The following is a 20081-nucleotide window of genomic DNA, read 5'->3' as shown; positions in this document are numbered from 1 at the left end:
ACTGCATTTAAAAGAGGGCAGAGCTCTCGTCATCCTTTACAAAAAGCCATGAAATTCAATGAACAAAAAACCTACGGTATATAAAACAACGTTAAGGACGTACACTTTTCCACCAAGCACCAAAAAGGAGGACACCAGGTTGGGGAAGGGCTGCTCTAAACAAAAAAAGAAGTAGGTGGCTCTAAGTTGTTCGTCATCAGTTTTCCACAACCCCACAGTCACCTCTGCATATCCTATTCTCCATCCTGTCCTCATGGTTTATCTGCTTTGGCAGAATGAGAATTTCACTGGTACTTTCTGCCTCCTTAGGGAGGATGTGGCGTTAAGGCTGGCGAGCCTTAACTCCCAATTTCCCCGCTTTTTGGTGCTTGGTGGAAAAATGTACGTCCTTAACGTTGTTTTATAAACCGTAGGTTTTTTTTCATTGAATTGTATAGTGTCCAGTTTCTTGATAATAGTCCAAAGAGAGTGTTGCTAGAGGACGATTTTCCAGGCTTCCAAAACAATTTCAAAGTTCCCCTACTTGGACAACAAAGTGATGGAACAAAATTTGGTGGCAAAAGTGCAAGTGCATAATTGCACTCTGTCATTGTTTCTTTTGCCTTTTCGGTCTTTTTGGCACCCAGACTTTATACTTGTTTTTAAGCTTCTTGGGGGGAGATTCACATTCAGTAATAGCCAAGAGGAAGAGACAGCAATGCCTCACAGGATGGCTCATTGTCAAGTCGAAGTGCTTTTTTCAACTGCACTTTATCAGATTTCCAAATGCAGTCCCCCACCCCCAACTGCACATTTTGTGTCCAACTGTACCCTAAAAAACCAACATCCCTGGATTAAAGTTCATTGACCCAGTGGCAAGGATTTCCTCATCTAATTCTGCAGGGACAGAGTGGAAGGGGGATTGAAAACTTCATCTCATTCATAGTTGCTCTTTGCCCTTTACACGCAGCAGGGCTTGGAGAGAGCCTGCCACAAGCGGTGTGCCTGTCGCTTCCAGGGCATTGGGTGAGAATCCACAGCCCAGCCATGCCGGGCCTGTACACAGCTGTGCTTGGGCTCCTGGTCCTCCTGCCCCTTGTGGGGAATATCTTCTTCCCCTACCTTTGGTTGGACCTGGTCTTTCTCTTCTCCATAATACAAACGGGATACGGAATCAAGAAGCGTCTCCAACGCAAACCTCCCGTCACCATGCTGGACGTCTTCTTGGACAAAGTCCAGAAACACCCAGAGAAGCCCCTGATTCTCTTCGAAGACAAGTCCTTTTCCTACCGAGAAGTCGACCGGCGCAGCAGCCAGGTGGCCCAAGTGCTCCAGGGCCACGTGGGGCTGAAAGAAGGGGAAACGGCAGCTGTTTTCTTGAAGAACATCCCAGCCTATCTCTGGGTCTGGCTGGGCTTGGGGAAGATTGGCTGTGCCATGGCCTGCATCAACTACAACATCCGACTGAAGTCTCTCTTGCATGTGCTCAGTACCTGTGAGGCCAAAGTGTTACTGACCACGCCAGGTGAGGAAATCTGTGTGCAAGTGGGAAATGGTTATTTATTTATTTATTTTATTTATTTATTCATTACATTTTTATACTGCCCTTCAGCTGAAGCTCCCTGGGCAGTTCACAATTAAAAACCATACAATACAAGTATACATTTAAAACATTAAAAGTTTAAAAGGCAATGTAAAACTAGCTGCATTAAAGACCAGGGAAAGCCTGCGTAAAAAAGTATGTCTTCAGGAGATGTTTAAAAGATATTATCTTTTCTGCCTCCTGAACCACATGAGGGAGGGTCCTCTAGAAGGTGAATGCCACCACAGAGAAGGCCCACCACCGAGGTTCTTCATGGCAGCATTTTGTTCATTTCAGAATGGCCAGTAGGGCCTCCTCTGAGGATCGTAGTTGTTGTCTGGGTGTATATAAGGGAAGGTGGTCTGCTAGGTATCCTGGTCCCAAGTTGTTTAGGACTTTGTAGGCTAACAGCATAATCTTGTATGTGGCTCAGTAGCTAACAGGCAGCGAGCACAGTTCATTTAATATAAGTTTTATATGAGCAGAGCTAGGTGTCCCCGTGAGCACCCTAGCTGCTGTGTTCTGCACTAGCTGCAGCTTCCGAACCACACACATGGGCAGCCCCACATAGAGCACATTACAGTAGTCTAATTGTGAGGTTACCAGTGCATGAATGACCGTGGCAAGGCTATTCCTATCTAGGAATGGGTGTAGTTGGCATACCAACCAAAGTTGATAATGGGCACTCCGGGCCACCGAGTTCATCTGGGCCTCCAGTGACCAAGATGGGTCCAGGAGCCCCTTCAAACTTTGGACCTGCTCCTTTGGAGGGAGTGCAACCCAATTCCTGGACCTGGGAAACATCAATCCACAAGGTCTGTGTCTTATTGGGATTCAGCTTCAGTTTATTGGCCTTCATCCAAGCCATAACTGTTAGGGGTGTGATCCGCTTTGCTTAGAATCGGAGAAGCAGCAGCGAACCAGGGTGATCTGCCCCCGCCTGAGGTGGAGGAGAAGCGAATTGGGGGGCTGGAGAAGCATGGCAAAGAGAAGCGACCATAAGTGAATCGCTTCTCTTTTCGCGGAGCGCTCCGCCCGCCATTTTGGATTTATTCGCCCATAGGATTGTATTGCAGAAAAGATTAGTGGATAAGTTTTTTGTTTTTCAAGCTATCTATTTGAAACTTGCTGTGCTTAGAGAGTTGTGGGTGGGGATAATTTTGAGCCTATTTTCAGCACTCTGCATGCTGCGGTTTGCTTGCTATTAATTTGTTTAGAATGTTAAAAGCGGGAGGGGGTAAGGTTTTTTTAAGTGATGACAGGCAGATTCAACTCCCAATCCTGATGAGAAGTGATCACCTCATGAAGCATCCTCCAATCCCAATGTTGGAGGGGGGACTAAGGCAGAGCCACCCTGAGACCTTTTTCCTTTCTGTCTCTTTGTGGGTTTGGTATAGTGGTGAGAGGAGTTAGTTCTGTGTTGCTGCTGTGTTTGGAGTTGGAGGAGATTAGGATTTAGCTTGGTGTGTGTGTGTGTTTGTTTGTTTCTGACTGTTTGCTTAGTTTGCTCTGTGTTTTTCCCTTACTTTGATTTTATATAAACTTTATTTTTCATTTTTGGAGTGTTTGTTTGTTTGTTTGGTTGGTTCCCCCCCTCTTCCCCCTCTTAAAGCCTTGTTCTGTGACTGTGTTTCATCTTCCTTCTTCTATATAAAAAAATACAAAAAATACCCAAAAAAATTATCCTCTCTTTCTTCCTCTTCCTCCTCCTCCTCTTCCTCTTCCTCCTCCTCCTCCTCTTCTTCTTCTTCTTCTCTCTCTCTCTCTCTCTCTCTCTCTCTCTCTCTCTGTGTGTGTGTGTGTGTTACTTTGGACTGTGTGTGTGTTATGGTGTGAGTGTGCTGTGTGCACTGCTTGTGAATTGCAAAAAAGCAAATAAAGTTTGAGCATTTCTTCAAATCCAGTTTGGGCAAAGCATACACACTTGTCCCATTTCCCCAACTATATATTATTATTATTACTATTATATTATTATTATTATAATCATCATGAGAAGAGGGAGCAGGTGCACATCTGTGGCTGGGTGTGCTGAAAGCAGTGGTGGTCAAGGGAAGGCTGGCACCAGAAAGCAGGCAGCCTCTCCTGCTGTGAAAATCAAACGGGCAAGTCCTTGGCTGGCTGCTCCTCAACAGAAGCAGGAGAAGCAGCAGGCAGAGGCACCCTCTTCTCCAACTTGTGCCCAGAGTTCTCTTTTTGAGGGTGGGAAAAGTGCCCCTTTGCAAGAGGCAGGCGGCAGCAGCATTAGTGCCATTAGAGGAGTATTAGTAGTATCCCCAACTCCTTCATTATTGTTTGAGGCCACGAGCCCACTGATGGACCTGTCTCCAGACCTGATAGACGAGGTCCTCAGCACAGTGGAGGGGCAGGAGGAGGAGGAGGAGGCGGTCCTCCAGGATGTGGGTGCTGAGGAGCACCAGCAGGCCGAGGCTCTCTCCCCAGTCTCATCCAACCCCTCTTCCGCTGTAACCTCTGTTTCTGTGGCGACACCAGAGAGCTCAGGTGGGCAATTGGTGTCACCACGGAAGCGAAAGACAAGCATTGTGTGGGACCACTATGAGGTGGGAGTGGATCCCCGCTTTGCTGTCTGTAGCCACTTCAAAGTCACCCTAAGCAGGGGTTCAGCTACAGGGCATTATGGAACCAGCAGCCTGAAGATGCATCTGCAGAGGCAGCACCAGTCGATCTTGCTGGGGAAAGAGGCGGGCACTTCCAAGGCGACTGGTTCCAGGGGAAAGCAGAAGGCTACTACTGCTGCTGCTGCTACCATGGCCATTCTAAGCTCTCCATCTCCCATCCCCACGAGGGTTAGGCAGGCAACCCTTGAGGACATGGGGTGGGGGAAGTATGGATCCACAAGATGGCGTTTTCCAACACTGTCCGGGAAAGCCGCCAAATGGCTTGACAAAGAAGGATAAGACCAGCCGGTAGCTAGGCAACGAAGGTGTTTATTTACAGAAGCTAGACAGTGCAGGGAAAGGAGGGGAAAACGGGGGTTTGACTGCAAAAGTCAAGGAACAGGAACAGTTCAAGGAGCAGGCTTGTAGAGTAGTCAATGTCCAGTCCAAAGTCAAGGGAGCGTGGCAAAGAGGAGATTGGATAATGCAGTCCAAGTTCAAACACAGCCAGCAGTCAGCGACAAACCAGTAACACAGTCCAGAGTCAGGGGCAACAACAGGCAAGACGTAGTCACAAACCGGTCCAAGGTCGAAGCAGGAATCCAGAGTAGGCAGACATGGTCACGGGGTCCGGGAATCAAGACAGGAATCAAAATCCAGGCATTCAGGAACAAGGCACGAGGTCACAAGATCCAAGAGCAAAGGCTTCCGCCAGAATGCTCAGATAATCTCTGACAACTTTGCATGTCTCACAGCTGCGCTTTTATCCTTAGTCAGAGTGCTGAGTCATGGCCTCTCAGCTGATCCCTAATTGCCTGGTGTTTCTGGTGGAGGCGGTGAGACCAGCGTCTGGTTGCCTTCTCCGCCCGCAACTGGCTGAAACCAGGCTTCTCCGCCTCCTCCTCAGACCTCTGCTGCTCCTCCGTAGCCTTTGCTGGCATCAAGCCCTCAGAGCTGGCAGAGGTTCCAGCTGGCCTTGGCTCTTCTCCCTGAGGCTCTGCCACAGTTTCTGCCAGTCCAGCCTCCTCACTACCTGAGCTGGGCTTCTCGGTACTAGGTCCAGCCTCTGCCACCTCCTCCTCATCTCCTGACTCCATCTCTGTGCAGGGCATGACAAAGGCCCACCCAGATCACCACCTGCATCGGTGAGATGGTGACATCGGATGACCAGCCATTCAGCCTCGTCAACAATGCAGGCTTCAAGAGGCTGATGGCGCTTGTGGTTCCATACTATAAGCTGCCGTGTTGCACCACCCTTAGCAGGCGGGTGTTCCGTTCCTGCACCCCACTCCCAGCTGGCACCAGTTCAGCAGCCGTGACACTAGCCTCTGCCTGTAAAGGTTCTGCTTCCTCCTCCTCTGAGTCCATCCCCAAAAACTCTTCAGAGGGCCTAACACAAAGCTTCTGTGGTGAGATGTATTGTATTTCGATTTAAAGCATAATCATTATTTCTAAATTTGAATCTATACATATACATTAGCACATGTAAATTTTATGCAAATGATGTCCTCATTTGTAGTGATGCATTTCCTTTATTTTGGCGATTCCTAACTGGGCCCTGGCATATGGGGGACATTAGAGCTGGTGCTCCTCTGTGCATCCACAATCCCCTTCTCCAATTTAACCTTCCTAGTGTGTTGGTGAATGAACGCATAGGGCAATGCAATCAAGATGTAATCCTGATGCTGCTCACTGTAAATCCCATTAGCAATTATTTTAATGATTTTAACTTGCTTTTATTTATTTTTTTAAGCATTGTTATGCCGCCATTCAGCCAAAAAAGGCTCTCACGGCAGCTTACAAAAGTATTTCTTGACAGTCCCTGCCCACAGGCTTACAATCTAATAGACATGACACAAAAGGAAAGGGGATTGGGAGGGAGGAGGAGGGGGGAAAGGAAAGCAAATTCAGGCACTACAATCTTAGTTGCAAAGTTCAGCAGTGACAGTTGGCAGCAGGAGGGAGGGGGCTCTCAGCTGGAGCTGGACCCAGGCACGATGGAGAGGTGCCTGGCTGCTGCTTCCTCCCCCACTGATTGCTTCTGCAGAGACAGTTGCAGCAGGAGGGAGGGGACTCTAAGCTGGAGCTGGACCCAGGCACGATGGAGAGGTGCCTGGCTGCTGCTTCCTCCCCACTGATCAAAATGGTTGAGTATTTCTTATAATTTATCAGAAATTTATCAAAAATGACTCCATGCTGCCCTGTTCTTCTCTCCCCGGCTGCCGCTGCTGGAAGCACCGGGGATGGGAGAGGAAGAGGGCAGCCAGCTCTCCTACCTCTGAGCTCGCTCTGGCTGTCCCGTTCCTCCCCCCCGCATCCACCCCCTTCCCCCTTTAATATATTTTTTCTTAAAAAGACTTCATAGAGGTGGGGAGCCTGGCTCCAAGCTAAAAAAGTCAAGGTAAGTCCCCCACTTTTTTAGCTCGGAGCTTTGGTGCTTTGCCCCTGGATCCCTTCGGAGTGGCAGCTGCATCATGTAACTCACCTGCTGCCACTCCGAAGCTACCCTGTGGTAAAGCATGCATGTAGATGTCCCCCCGGTTAGGGATGTATATGCAATTGATGTGCCCTAAAAAGCCATTGTCTATAGACAATGCAGTATAGGTGGGTTTACCAAAACGAAGGTTGGGAATTAAGGTCCAACCAACCTATCTTCTTCCTCCCTTTAAGATTTGAAGTTGGCCATTGAGGATGTCCTGCCTACTCTACAGAAGGAAGGGGTACGGGTATTCTACCTGAGCGATGGCTCCCCAACGAAGGGCGTGGAAGCTTTGCTGGGAAAAATCAAATCCAGCTCAGCTGAACCAGTGCCTCTTTCCTGCAGAGCCAATACAACTCCTACATCTGCATCCCTTTATGTTTTTACCTCTGGGACCACAGGTGAGGAGGAAGGATTTGTCCTAGGGGGATGGGGGCTGAGAAAACCTGAATGGGAGAAGTTGTGATTAGGTATGGAAATCTCCCCCTCTCTTTGTTTCTTTCCCATCAGTGGGAAGTTTAGATGATGCCTCTTCAAGAAGGGCCATGGTGAGCACAGGCATTGCCATCTCTGGCGCTTCCAGCTAAAAAAAGAATCTCAGGCCACAACTGGGAACGGCCTTTGCCTGCAACATTGGAGAAACTTAAAGCTTCATCGCATGTACCTGCTTCCCTTGGATTATCCCCATAGTGCCAAGCTTTCATGGTTGCTGTTTTTGCTACCGGGCGACAGCAATCCTTTGCATACCAGGAAGTGAGTTTAAGGGGGAAATGTAAAAAACCATAAAAAAATCAACAGATGACCCAATTCAATTCAAATTCAGCACGCTTAAAGATCTCCCTAATATCTATTACTGTGCCAATTTTGGTGTCTTTATCTTTAAAGTTTACGCAGCTGTAAGCATTTCTTTGAAACAAGCTGTATCCGGGGTAACATACGCCGTTGTAGCATATCAGTTTATTAATTAAATGTCATCGCGGGGCACGGGCTGCTTGGAGGCTGCTGATACAGTGCTATCTGGCAGACCTAGGGGGCAGGGAGGTTGGGGGGAGGGGGAGCAGGTGTCCCCCTCTCCCCAGGTTCCTGTCAGCATTGGGCCGCCTGCCAGCTCACATGAGACTAGGCCGGGGCCTGGGCTTGCAGCAGGCAAGTGGCCTCCCACCCGGACACCAAGGGCCCTGGACATACCTTGATCATGCTCCTGTAACAGTCCAGAGTGTGGATGGCTGGGAGCGCAGACTGGGTGCTGGGACCTGGGACAGCAAAGGTGTACAGAGACTAACACACATAAGCTGTCTTGGGATAGACCGGTTTACTTGTAAAACCACGACATGGCGGGAGCAAGAGGCAGGGGTGAGGTTCCGGGGGCAACCAGGTGGCGGAGACCAGAGTCCAACAGGGCCAGCGGTAGTAGCAAGTCCAGGGCAGAACAAGGGTTCAAAAAGCAAGGTCAAACCCAAGTACAGACAGGGCCAGAAGCAAGGTCGTGGTCCAGGGCACAGACCAAGATCCAAAAAAACAAGGCATGGCAGAGGCAAGAGCAGGATTGTAGTCCAGAGAGCAGTCCAAGATCAGGAACAAACAAAGTGTCAGGAACAGGAGCTGAGCACCACAGAAATGGTGTTGCTGTGGCAAAAGCTGGAGCCCTGATGTTGGCCCTAAATAGCCCTGACTCTAGCTGCTCCCAGCTGCACTGAATTAACCCACCATGAAATGCTGTTGGCCAGGGCCTGAGTTCTGCTAGCACTCTGCAGCAGAGCAGCCCTTTGAGCGTGGACCTGGGTCGTGTAAGCACTCAACAATAGTACCGATCCTGACAGTACCCCCTCCCTCTGAGAATGGGGTTCCATCCCCTGTCTAGGGTCCAGGCTTGTCCGGATGTGCACGATGAAATGCCCGGAGTGTAGCGGGTGCATGAATATTGTCCACCGGCTCCCAGGATCGTTCGTCTGGGCCGTATCCTTTCCAGTCTACGAGGTAGAACAGCTGGCGCTGGTGTCTTCTGGAGTCCAGGATCTGGGTTACCTGGAACTCCTCGTGGTCGTCCACCTGGACAGGCGGTGGTGGTGGGATGGTGCGCCTGGGGAATGGGTTTGCCAGATAGGGCTTCAACTGGGAGATGTGGAACACTGGATGTATTCTGAGAGTATGCGGCAGATCCAATTTGTAGGCTATGGGATTAATTTGCCGCAGGACTTTGAAGGGTCCTTGGTACCGGTAATCCAGTTTAGCAGAAGGGCGACCTGACCGGTGGTACTCCATAGAAAGCCAGACCTTGTCTCTGGGTTGAAGCAGCGGACCTGCCTGTCGGCGGCGATCCATCTGCTCCTTGTAGGTCCCCTTGGCCTTTTCTAGATGCCACATGACCTCCACTTGTGTAGCCTGGATGTGGGAGACGTGGTCGTCGGCAGACAGGACAAGAGAGGCTGCAGGTGTACTGGGGTGATTCCATGGGTGGTACCCAAAGTTCACATAGAAAGGGCTCTGCCCCGTAGAGGCATGGCTGGCATTGTTATAGGCGAACTCGGCCAGAGGTAAGAGGTCCACCCAGTCATCCTGATCATAGCTCAGAAAACAACGCAGATATTGTTCCAGCACCTGATTTACCCGCTCGGTCTGCCCACCCATCTGCCTGTGATAGGCTGAGGACAATCTCCGTTCCACTCCAAGGAGGGTGAGGAACGCTGCCCAGAACCTTGACGTGAACTGCGTGCCTCGATCAGACACGACTGCCTCGGGGAGGCCATGGAGCCGGAACACATGGTCGAGGATAAGCTGAGCTGTTTGGCAGGCACTGGGGACCCTGCGGGTTGGAACGAAATGTGCCGTCTTTGTGAGGGAATCTAACATGACCATGATGGTTGTGTGACCCTTGGAGGAGGGCAGATGGACCACAAAATCGAGGGAAATAGTTGAGCATAGCTTGGCCGGGGTTGGCAGAGGTTGCAGTAGTCCCTGAGGCCTCTGCCGAGGCACCTTGGTTCGGGCGCAGCTCTCACACGAACTGAGGTAGTTCTTCAAGTCTGTTTGAAGACTTAGCCACCAGAAGGCACGGGAGGCAACTTCAAGGTCTTTGCGTACCCCCAATGTCCTGCGGTGCACGCATCATGGCACTGATGCAAAACATAAAGCCGCAACTGTCCCTCTGGGATATAGAGCCGACCCTGGTGGTACAAACAACTGGCCTGTACATCCCCCAACTGTTGCCTGGCAGGGTCTGGTGGTTCACCAGGGCCCTGCTGAGTCTGGGCATAAGAGCATGGGCAGGGCCTCCCGGACCTGGAACAGGAACTCCTGCTCCCAAGAGGAAGTTGGTCTCAGACAGGATGGGAGTCGGGTCAGGGTCTTCTATAGGCGAGGCCTCCTTAGTGCACGAGAGTGCATCTGCCATTCCATTTTTGGAGCCGGGCCGGTATGTAACCTGAAAGTCAAACCTTGTGAAGAATAAGGCCCAGTGCGCCTGGCATGGTCGAAGACACTTCATGGCCTGAGAATGTTCTAGGTTTCGTTGGTCGGTGAGAACCTGTACAGGTTGCATAGCCCCCTCGAGCAAATGGCGCCATTCCTCAAAGGCCGCCTTTATGGCCAGACGCTCCCTGTCCCAAACATCATAGTTCCGCTCCACAGAGGTGAGTAAAAAATGCAAGGGTGAAGGAGCTGCTGTGGCCCCTGTCGTTGGGACAGGACAGCTCCGAGTGCCAGGCTGGAGGCGTCGGCTTCCACGGTGAAGGGGAACTGCGGATCCGGGTGCACGAGGATGGGGGCTGCTGTGAATGCGGATTTCAGGTGTACGAAAGCCTCCTGTGCTTCAGGGGTCCAACAAAACTTGGCGCCCTTTCAGACGCATTTTTGACAATGCGTGAAAACCCCTTAATGAAGCGCCTATAAAAATTAGCGAAACCAATAAGTCCCCAGGTGGCTCCCAGTCCACGACTGCCAGGACCTTCTGAGGGTTCATTCGGAGCCCGGTAGGGGAAATGTTGTAACCCAGAAAAAGTCCATCGTATCCTGATGGAATGCATATTTTTCTAGTTTTGCATATAATCTATGTTTGCAGAGGGCCTGCAGGACGGACCGGACATGACCGCGATGTTCCTCCAGATCCTTTGAAAAAATCAAAATGTCATCCAAATAGGCCACGACGAATTATCCCGTAGGGATAATTTGAGGGAAACAGGTACGTGGGATGAAGCTCAAAGGGGGAAACAAACCCTGGCAAGCTGGTGAGCACCTGATTGTCTGTCAGCAACAGTGTGGCTTATTAGTGAGTGATTAAAGAAACCACTATGCCTTGTTTTCAGCATGGCTCATTGTGACGTGGGATCCAGCCCGTGCCTCATCTACACGGAGATGCTTTCCAATGCGATTCAGTTTAAAACAGCATTTTCATCAAGTTGGATCTACTGCTCCTGTGGCACACACAGCCAATTAAAGTGGTGTATACAAAAGAAGAGAAAAGAACTGCTTTTGCCTAGCAAATTGCATGACGAACGGCATTAGTTTGGGCTCAAGTGTGTGGAGTCTCACAGCATCAACAAGCTTCTTCTTTTTTCTTTCTTTTTTTAAAAAGTCATTAAACTTATGCACAGGTTCACTCCTCTGAATTAGCGAGATTTAAAACAAAAGGCAAAGCAATTCCTTTCCCCATCCCTCCCGATGCTGCCATGCCGAGTAAACGCAATGGAAGGGAACGGGAATTATTCATTACTAGATATGTTCAGCGGACTGTTTTTAGCATGCTGACTTCACGGCTCATTTGTGGGGGAAAGTGGAGGGTGAAGCCAAGTCCTCTCCTTGGGTCCACCGTTTGTTGATGCAACTTTCCGTTTCCCCCATCAGGCTGCTCCGATCGGCAGCACAGGCAGTATCACTCGTTGAGGTCACTCAAACTCCCAAACCAAACTGAAGTTTGAGTGACAGGAAAATCCATCACAAAAAGACTATGCAAAAATGGAGAGTTTATGATATGAAAGCCGGTGGTTGCTGTGAACAGCCGGGAAGATCATGTGTCACAAATGTGTGTGAGGTACAGCAGAACTGGAATAAATCCCCTGGGTAGATGGGGCCCCAGGCTCTTAAATTTACTTGCAGGATTCAGTTTGCTTTGTGTGTGTGTGTGTGCAATAGGGTTTCTTGCTTGAAAAAGTCAGTTAAGGTTGTTAAATGAGCCTCTTCCTTTTCTCTACCTCCTTCTAGGGCTACCAAAAGCTGCTATCATCAACCAGAAGAAGATGTTGTTTGTAGCCAACCTGTTCGGCCTGTGTGGGGGCCATTCCAAGGATACCATGTACGCTCCACTTCCCTTGTACCACATGGCTGCATTTGCTGGGATTTTAGGATGTGTGGAAGTTGGTATGTATGGAATGCCCATGAGGGCCCAAACACCCACCCACTGTAGGTGTGCGGTAGACAGAGACTAGGTAACAATACTAATACATCGTGCATTTGATGGGTGGGGAGAGAGAATGAGAGGCAGGCCTGGAAGACAACACAGCCTGATTCTTGTTGTGAACTGCCCAGAGAGCTTCGGCTATTGGGCGGTATAAAAATGTAATAAATAAATAAATAAATAAAAATTCTGTGCCATCTAGGGCTCATCTACAGCAAGCAGGATATTCCACTATGAAAGTGGTATGAGAGTGGTATATAAAACTCCCCCCCCCCCGTATCTCATTATATTCATAAGGAGCTACATTTGTCCTGAAGTCAAAGTTTTCTGTTTCCCAGTACTGGGATGATTGCAGACGATACCGTGTCTCTGTGATCCAGTATATCGGAGAAACTATGCGCTACCTGTGCAACGCACCAAAGGTAATTCATGAGAAAGGAGGCCAAATATATGGGGACAAAACACTGAGTAAGGAATATAGATTGTTCTACTGAATCCGTCTAGGCCTGGTCTCTAGCAAACAACAGTGCCAATGATATGATAGAGACATAGGCTCAGCTCAGACAGGGTCATGGCTGTGCTTGCTGGCTGTGCACCGCCTTCTCCCCTGCCCATCACACGGCCCAGTTTCCACCCACACTTCCTGTTTAATGGTGGCCGCCGTTTTCTGTGATGTCCATAATAAGAAATTGTTTTAGCACACAAGTTACCCACCCTGGTTTATACACGCCCGTTTGCCTCCAAACAGGACCAACTCAAGGTTTGAGTGGGTGCACGGCAAAGCAGGCATCCTCTCCCCATGGCCATTTCTAAGGCTCCCAAAAGCTGAGTTCACTTTTGGGGTATTGCTGGGTAGAAAATTGCTACTAGGAGGAGGTTTCTTGTTGTTTTAAGAAAGGCCATGGCAGGTCTGTGGAGTCTTTCTCTCTCTCTCTCTCTCTCTCTTTCTCTCTCTCTCTCTCTTTAAACCCCTAATTAAAAAAACAGACTGGAGCCATGTCTAGACGGGGGTGCATTGGTACTCTCGAGCCCTCGATCTCCCGCATTTGTCTTCCTTCCAGCGATCCGCACAACAAGGAGCGCAAGTGCTGGAAGGAGCCTCGGCTGCACCTGCACACCGCTGCACGTTATTGCATGAGTGCTGGGACACGTCTGCGCTTCTCCCCACTTATTAAAGTTCTTTTTTTTTAACCTTTTGGGTGTTCATGGGTTTCTCTGGCATGGCCACGCTGGAGAACCATGGAGCTGCTACCCTGCTGTGACAAACATTTAAGTAATCTGATGCTGCATGCCTAACAATTATTCATTTGCAGGCCTCATGCCTTTGAGGAGGACCAACTGTTTTATTTGTAATTTTTGACATTTGCCTTGTTTTTCCTGTTTGGCCTGTGAATTTGAAGGGGTTGTAAACACATATTCCAGCTCACCTCCTAAGGCACCACGTTGTTTGTCAACATGCCAAAAGAAAGGTGCAGATTGGGGGGGGGAGGCGAGGAGCTTGTAAAGATAGCATTTGTGTATTTTTTTGATCTGACTATGAGCTTTATCACACCAGCATTATACTGTGCAATCACTGCGAATTGTGTGCAGAGGACTCCAAAGTTTTCCATTTTATAATCTGCTTTTATTGTGAAGTACTCTGAAGTTTTCCAGTCTATTATCTGCTTTTATTGTGAAGTACTCCCATGCATCCTGCTTTAATTGTGCTTCTTAACCAAAAGAAGTGCAATATTTTGCTTCTAGTTTTCAAGTGTAACATTTGTTGTTTTCCGAGTGGCCACTGGGGTACAGGAGCAGGATTTGAAGAAAAATTAAACAAATATTTACATCTGCGTAAGCTTTAAAGATAAGGTCACCAAAATTGGCACAGTAATAGATATTAAGGAGAACTTTAAGCATACCAAATTTGAATCAGATTGGGTCATCCATTGATTTTTTATGATTTTTTTTCATTTCCCCCCTTAAACCCATTTCCTGGTATGCAAAGGATCTAGCCGCCCAGTAGCAACAACAACAACAATGGCAACAGCTTAGTGCCATAGAGGATAATTCAAGGGAAACAGGTACGTGGGATGAATATCTAATTGAGCTCTAGGAACTTGAAAGAACAGACAAGAGAACAGACAAGAGACAAGAGACTATTTGCAAACTCCTATTCTTCATATTGACTGTACTACCAAACTCTGCTGTTTTCAACTCGGGGGCTGACACTATTTGCACAGCCTCTGAGATCTAAGGCAGATGTTTTCTACAAATCGAACCTCATAGCGGACAAAATGGTCCTTACTAGAGATGGCTGTAAACAACAGGGGATCACCCCGGTGACTGATGATATGGAGATTTACGTCAATGCCCCAAAACAACTTCAAATTACAGACTTTCTTTGTCCTAATTTAGAGTCACAATCCAGCTCGAAACTGGAATCAACACAGCATAGTGGAAGTATATTGGATTGGTCTCTTGGCCTTCAGTGTATAATGAGGATCCCGGAGAAGAACAAACAAGACGACTGTACCCGCAGCCTAGCTGCTGAACTAGTACTGTCTGAAGAAACACCATCATCTAGCAATATGCACATTGTCTGCCTACCCGACTACTTAATGAGCCAAAGTGACAAACAGTCCAATGCACAGTGCAAGGAAAATGTTCTTTCAATTTCCTGCCTTTCTCCCTACTCAATCCCCCGTGAAACAAAGAGCAGTAATCAAATAGATCTAATAAATCTACTCAATAACCACCATGAGAGGAACAGGAGGCTACTGCTAGATCAGGCTGAAGACCTACCCTCTATTAAAAAATTCCTCGCAGAATGCAAAGATCTCCTAACTACTCTAACCAGTTTTTCCATCGCCAAACTTACTGGTGGAGAACAGCCTAATTCTGGAGACCCTAACTGCGAGACTTCCCAACATCATTCAAACTCTGACATTAAGGCTGTTAACGTCAGTGGGCCCCCAGCAATAGCCAATAGGAACAGGGAGACTCTTAAAAACTCCAGCGTAAGGAAGCTCTCTAAATCTAAACTTCAAGCTAAAGACACCAATAAGAGCAAAAGTGAATATAAAGATAATGATAAAGACAACAGAACAAGAAGAAACCATACCAACCTAAAATATATAGTCGACTCTGTGAAGTATAAACGAAACCCTAAAGGTAAAACAGCTAAAGTTAAATCTCATGCAACTAAAAAAACAAACAAAAAAATTTAAAACATCTGCAGGCAGGACGAGACCATCACCTAAACTAAACTTTGCCAGGCTGTTTAAGATACTGGAAACAATGGATAAAGACAAGAAGCTGAAAGAATCAACAATGAGAGCTGAAGCTGAGACTAACAGAGCCCCCATCAATGGACCCCACTTGCCACAGAACCTCGGCTCCCAAGAGCAAGTTCTGTGTGCTATAATCGAAGATGTCTCCCTAGACCCATGGTCACCACGGAACTTACCAAGTAAGCCCTCCCTCCCAATTCCAATTTCAGTACCTCTGATATCATCTCGAACGGCAGCACTTAGTATACCAAATAAAAACTGGCAGCTCCAACTACAAAACCAAACCCTAGTGATCTCAAACTATCCGAAGATAAAAGGAGACCTGATACCATCAGAGCAATCCTGTCCTCTATTACCCATTTGGAACTGCACGCGGCATCTATCCAAAAAGTAGAATATGTCTTTTACAATTATAACAATGCTCGTGCTATCGTTACATTTGCCTTCCCCGATACAGTTACCAAAATTTTCTGGGTTAAGGAGACATTTAGCAGACATGGCATGCAGATACATAGATATTTCAAAGACTTGCCTCCAGCATATCCTATAGGATCATCATCTTTAACTGGACCTCCTTGTAAGGAGTCTCCAGTAAAGGATTTGATTGATCTGTCAGCAACTGAGGATCAAGGTCCAAGTAACCAACTTCTACTCAAAAATAGCAAGAATAAAGAAACCTCTAAAACATCTGAGAACAAAGTGAACAATAACTATGACAGTGTCCTTGACCTCTATGAGGACCTATCGACAGATGAAATTAATCTAATTAACAGCTATGAAGCTATGCCGATCCAGGAACAACTTAAAATCTTACTCAGACTCTCCTCACTGAAATATCTACGTTTACTCAAGTTACAATTGAAAAACAAAATTCTAGCGCTAAACTCGTCAATGCTCCTTGAGCCCCTTCACCACGCAACTACAACCCCTAATGAGGCTATCAAACCCCAGTCGATAGGGCAGCCTCTAGATAGAGATTGGAATTATCAGTTAGGAAAAGAAGGTCCACCGTTGAGCCCTAAGATCTTGGTTTCAAAACCTGGCCGACTCCCCTCAAAGGCCCTGCTAACCAGCCTGACCAATCTGGGCCAAATGGCAGATCCCAATAAAGATGCTGCTACCACATATAAATGTAAACTTCAAGCCTCCCCTAAATCCAATCCACTCCACACGCAACACTCAGAGCCGACGACAAGTACAGTCCCTAAGTCTAACAATGACCAGTGCCTATGCAGAGCCCTAATGAGTCCACAACTTAAATCTATCAATGGCTGCATTCAAGAAAATACGAAAGGCCATTTGAACACAATAACTGAACTCGACTGACTCAAGGAAAAGGAAGCCCCGGCTCCTCTAAAAATTATCTCTTGGAACATAGCTGGATGGAGCACTAAATGTAAGAATGACGATTTCCTTGTCTATCTGGCTGACACTGACATTCTGCTGCAAGAAACCTGGTGTCGGGATGACATTTATCTGAATGGATATACTTCTATCAGCCTCCCTGCATACTCCACCAGCGCGAAAGGCAGAGCCAGCCAGGGGCTCTGCGTTCTGATTTCTACCGCTTTGAATGTTAAGATCACCAAGCTCCCCCAAAGAGATCCGTCAGCACACGCCTTGATCCTGGAACTGACGACTTGCAAGATGACTATACTACTGATAAATATTTACATCACCCCTCTAGCGCGTAAAGAAGAAATTTTAGACATATGGCTTAAACTTGACTGTCTTTATTCTGACTGGATAACAAAATAGCTGAATGCATACCCAATCATTGCAGGTGACCTAAATGCTAGGACAGGTAGATATCTGGCAGACCCAGCTACCTGTAGAGATAGCCTGATTGCACTCAAAACAGTTTTAAGAGCCAACTCTCGAGCTTCAAAAGACCCCTACACCAACAATGCAGGGTTATGCTTATTACAATTTGCCACAAGGAACGACCTAATTATTATAAATGGCCATGGTACTGTTGATGAACAAGGAGAGTTCACCTTCATCTCCTCCAAGGGATCCAGCACGATTGATTACGTCTTAGCGCATAAGGAATTGGAAACACTGGGCTGTAAACTTAAAATAGCTGAGAGACTTGACAGTGACCACTTGCCCCTGGAGCTCTACCTTACCCTGCCAGGGAATATAAAGACAATAGTGCAACATCCTTTCCTCTCTAATATGAATCCTACACCAACCTTTAAAAGGATTAAATGGCTAAAAGACTCTGAAGTTCTGTTTAAGTCCCTTAGCTCTTCCCCACTTATCTCAAACATCTCCAAACGTATTATTGTAGCCAAGTCTCCTGAAAGTGGTATGCTTGCCTATGAGGAACTGTCCCAAATGCTGTACTCTGCATTTTATAGCAACGCTCCTAAACCAAAAAGCTTAAGAACTCGGTCTAAAAAGTGGTATGACTGAGAATGTGTTCAACTAAAAAGAAAAATTCAGTGGGTATACCGCTCATACCGAGAGAACAATGATTCCCGATTACCCAGATCATATTATAACTTAAAAAAGAACTATAAAAAAGTTATTCAACGGAAGAAAAATGAGGCAGACAAAGAAATCTGGCAAATGTTGATAGTGGCCACCGTCTCCAACGACATGAATTCTTTCTGGCAAATAGTGACAGATGCCTTAAGTAATCGCAATGGGAGTGGAGACTGTCATATCCCTCCTGAGATTTGGGAGTCCCACTTCCGGGTCGTTTGTGGGAACTGCGCTAAACCAAACTCTGCCCCCAACCTGCCCCCAAACACCCCTGAGTGGCCAAATGTTGATTATACGAATGTGGAGGATTTAATAATGTGGCTAAAGTTAGGCAAGGTGCCTGGACCTGATGGCATTCCCCCTGAGATGCTGAAATGTAACATTGGATGGTGGTCTGCCCTCTTATCATCCCTCTTTTCTTTGATAAACAAATCTGGAGTAATCCCAGTGATGTGGTTGAAAGCATTCATTGTTCCAATACACAAAAAGGGCCCTAAAGACGATCCATACAACTACCGCCCTATTAGCCTGTTATCTATCGTGGGGAAAATCTATGCGAGTTTCCTAAACGACAAACTAAAAGCATCGATCAGTGAAAAGAATATCCTGGGAAGAAAACAGATTGGGTTTAAATCTGGATGTTCTTCTCTTGACCACTGCCAAGTCCTGGCCCATGTGGCATATAAATATACTGCCCCAAAGGGCGGCAAACTTTTTGCTGCCTTTATGGACCTTAAGTCCGCATTTGATTCAATTTCCCGGCCCCACCTTTGGGGGAAATTAAAACACCTCTCCTTCTAGAGCAGACTTCTATTCCTGATCCAATCATTATATCATAACACTCTAGTCCAGATGCGATACAGCAAGTATGGCCATCTTACTAATGACATAGCCTCCGAGCAAGGCGTCAGACAAGGCTGCATTCTGGCACCTACCCTATTTAACCTTTATTTAGTAGATCTCCCTAATTCACTAGCGACAATACAATTCCACCCACCCAAGACTGGCCCAACCCCAGTTCCTCTCCTCTTATATGCTGATGCTGCTGTCTTGACATCACAAACGCGTCTGGGGCTTAAACGTCTAATGGACGGCTTTGCAGACTACTGTGAGAAGAATTCCCTAACAATTAACAACTCTAAATCCAAGGTGATGGTCTTCAGTAAAAGGAAGACAAAATTCATCTGGTCTATGGAGGGGAAGAGAATCTCCCAGGTTGACTCCTATAAATACCTGGGGATCTGGTTCCAGGAAACCCTAAGCTGGAGTACCCATGTTAAGCATGTAAAGACCAAGGCCAAGCAGGCAGCTGGTGCGCTTGCTCGGTTTCACTACACAAAGGGTGGAAAATTTCTACCAGCAACCATCCGGGTTTTTCGAGCCAAAACGGTGTCCCAGACTTTGTTTGGGTCACCAATCTGGCTACCTTATTACAAAGGATCTTTTGAAAGTATCCAACACCTCTTTCTAAGGTTAATATTTGGTGCCCCAAGATGTGTTTCTGGCGCTGTTTTAAATTTGGAAGCAGGACTTAATTCGCTTAATTGTCTAGCGTGGACCTACACTATATATTTTTGGCTTCGTTGCCACTTAGCCACTATTTCCAACTCTCTACTCTCACTGATCCCGCTGGACCCCGATAAATCCCACTGGGCAAAAATGATTGAAGAAAAAATCTGCACTATCGGGCTCTCGCCTCCTCATCTGCTAGTAATGGACCTAGCAAAGGCTAAATCGATTGTTAAACAGCGATTAGCAGATATTGACCGGCAGGAACTACAGGGAGCTGCCTGTGGCCCATGCTCCCCATACTCATTAGGCCTAACTAGACACACTAATAAAGATAGTCCTCTATATTTATGCTGGTTGACTATTCCCAAGTATAGGAGGGCATTTACCTTGGCCAGATTTAATGCCCTCCCTTCCAGGTTGATGGAAGGTAGATTTTAAAAAATTCCTTTATGCAAAAGATGCTGCCCTTGTAACGAAACTGAAGTAGAAACCATTACCCACGTCCTTTTTTTTGTAGTTTCTATGATGATATCAGAAAAGAGCTGATACGCCCTATTATACAGGCTTTGTCTGGGGGCTCTTCCACACGTCGTATTGAGGCCGCTTCCATGCGGCCCCAGTGCGACCCCAAAGCGATCGTGTAACTTGCCTGTAAAAGAGACGAGGAAGAGGAGTCCTTGCTGCCACTGCTGCCACCACCCACCTCCCTCCTCGCTGGCAGGGACGGAGAGCTCGGCGCCCCGCCTTCTTCCGCCGAGCTCTC

The 20081-nt window shown here is 47.4% G+C and overlaps 1 protein-coding gene across 1 annotated transcript in view; it reads left to right on the top strand.

The window, feature by feature from the left end:
• The first annotated feature begins 957 nt into the window (after nt 1-957).
• The window catches only part of LOC134406532 (long-chain fatty acid transport protein 2-like), a 31238-nt gene continuing 12114 nt past the window's right edge, over nt 958-20081 (top strand). Inside the window, exons 1-4 of the mRNA XM_063138004.1 lie at nt 958-1504; nt 6847-7056; nt 11852-12007; nt 12342-12466. Of these exons, the coding sequence (XP_062994074.1) occupies nt 1027-1504; nt 6847-7056; nt 11852-12007; nt 12342-12466 (969 nt within the window). The 5' untranslated portion in view covers nt 958-1026. The remainder of the gene's footprint in view (nt 1505-6846; nt 7057-11851; nt 12008-12341; nt 12467-20081) is intronic.

Source organism: Elgaria multicarinata, chromosome 11 (genome assembly GCF_023053635.1).
Source record: "Elgaria multicarinata webbii isolate HBS135686 ecotype San Diego chromosome 11, rElgMul1.1.pri, whole genome shotgun sequence".
In the NCBI taxonomy this organism is placed as follows: domain Eukaryota; kingdom Metazoa; phylum Chordata; class Lepidosauria; order Squamata; family Anguidae; genus Elgaria; species Elgaria multicarinata.
Note: the sequence above shows the minus strand (reverse complement) of the source record. Positions and strands in the feature narration are given on the sequence as shown.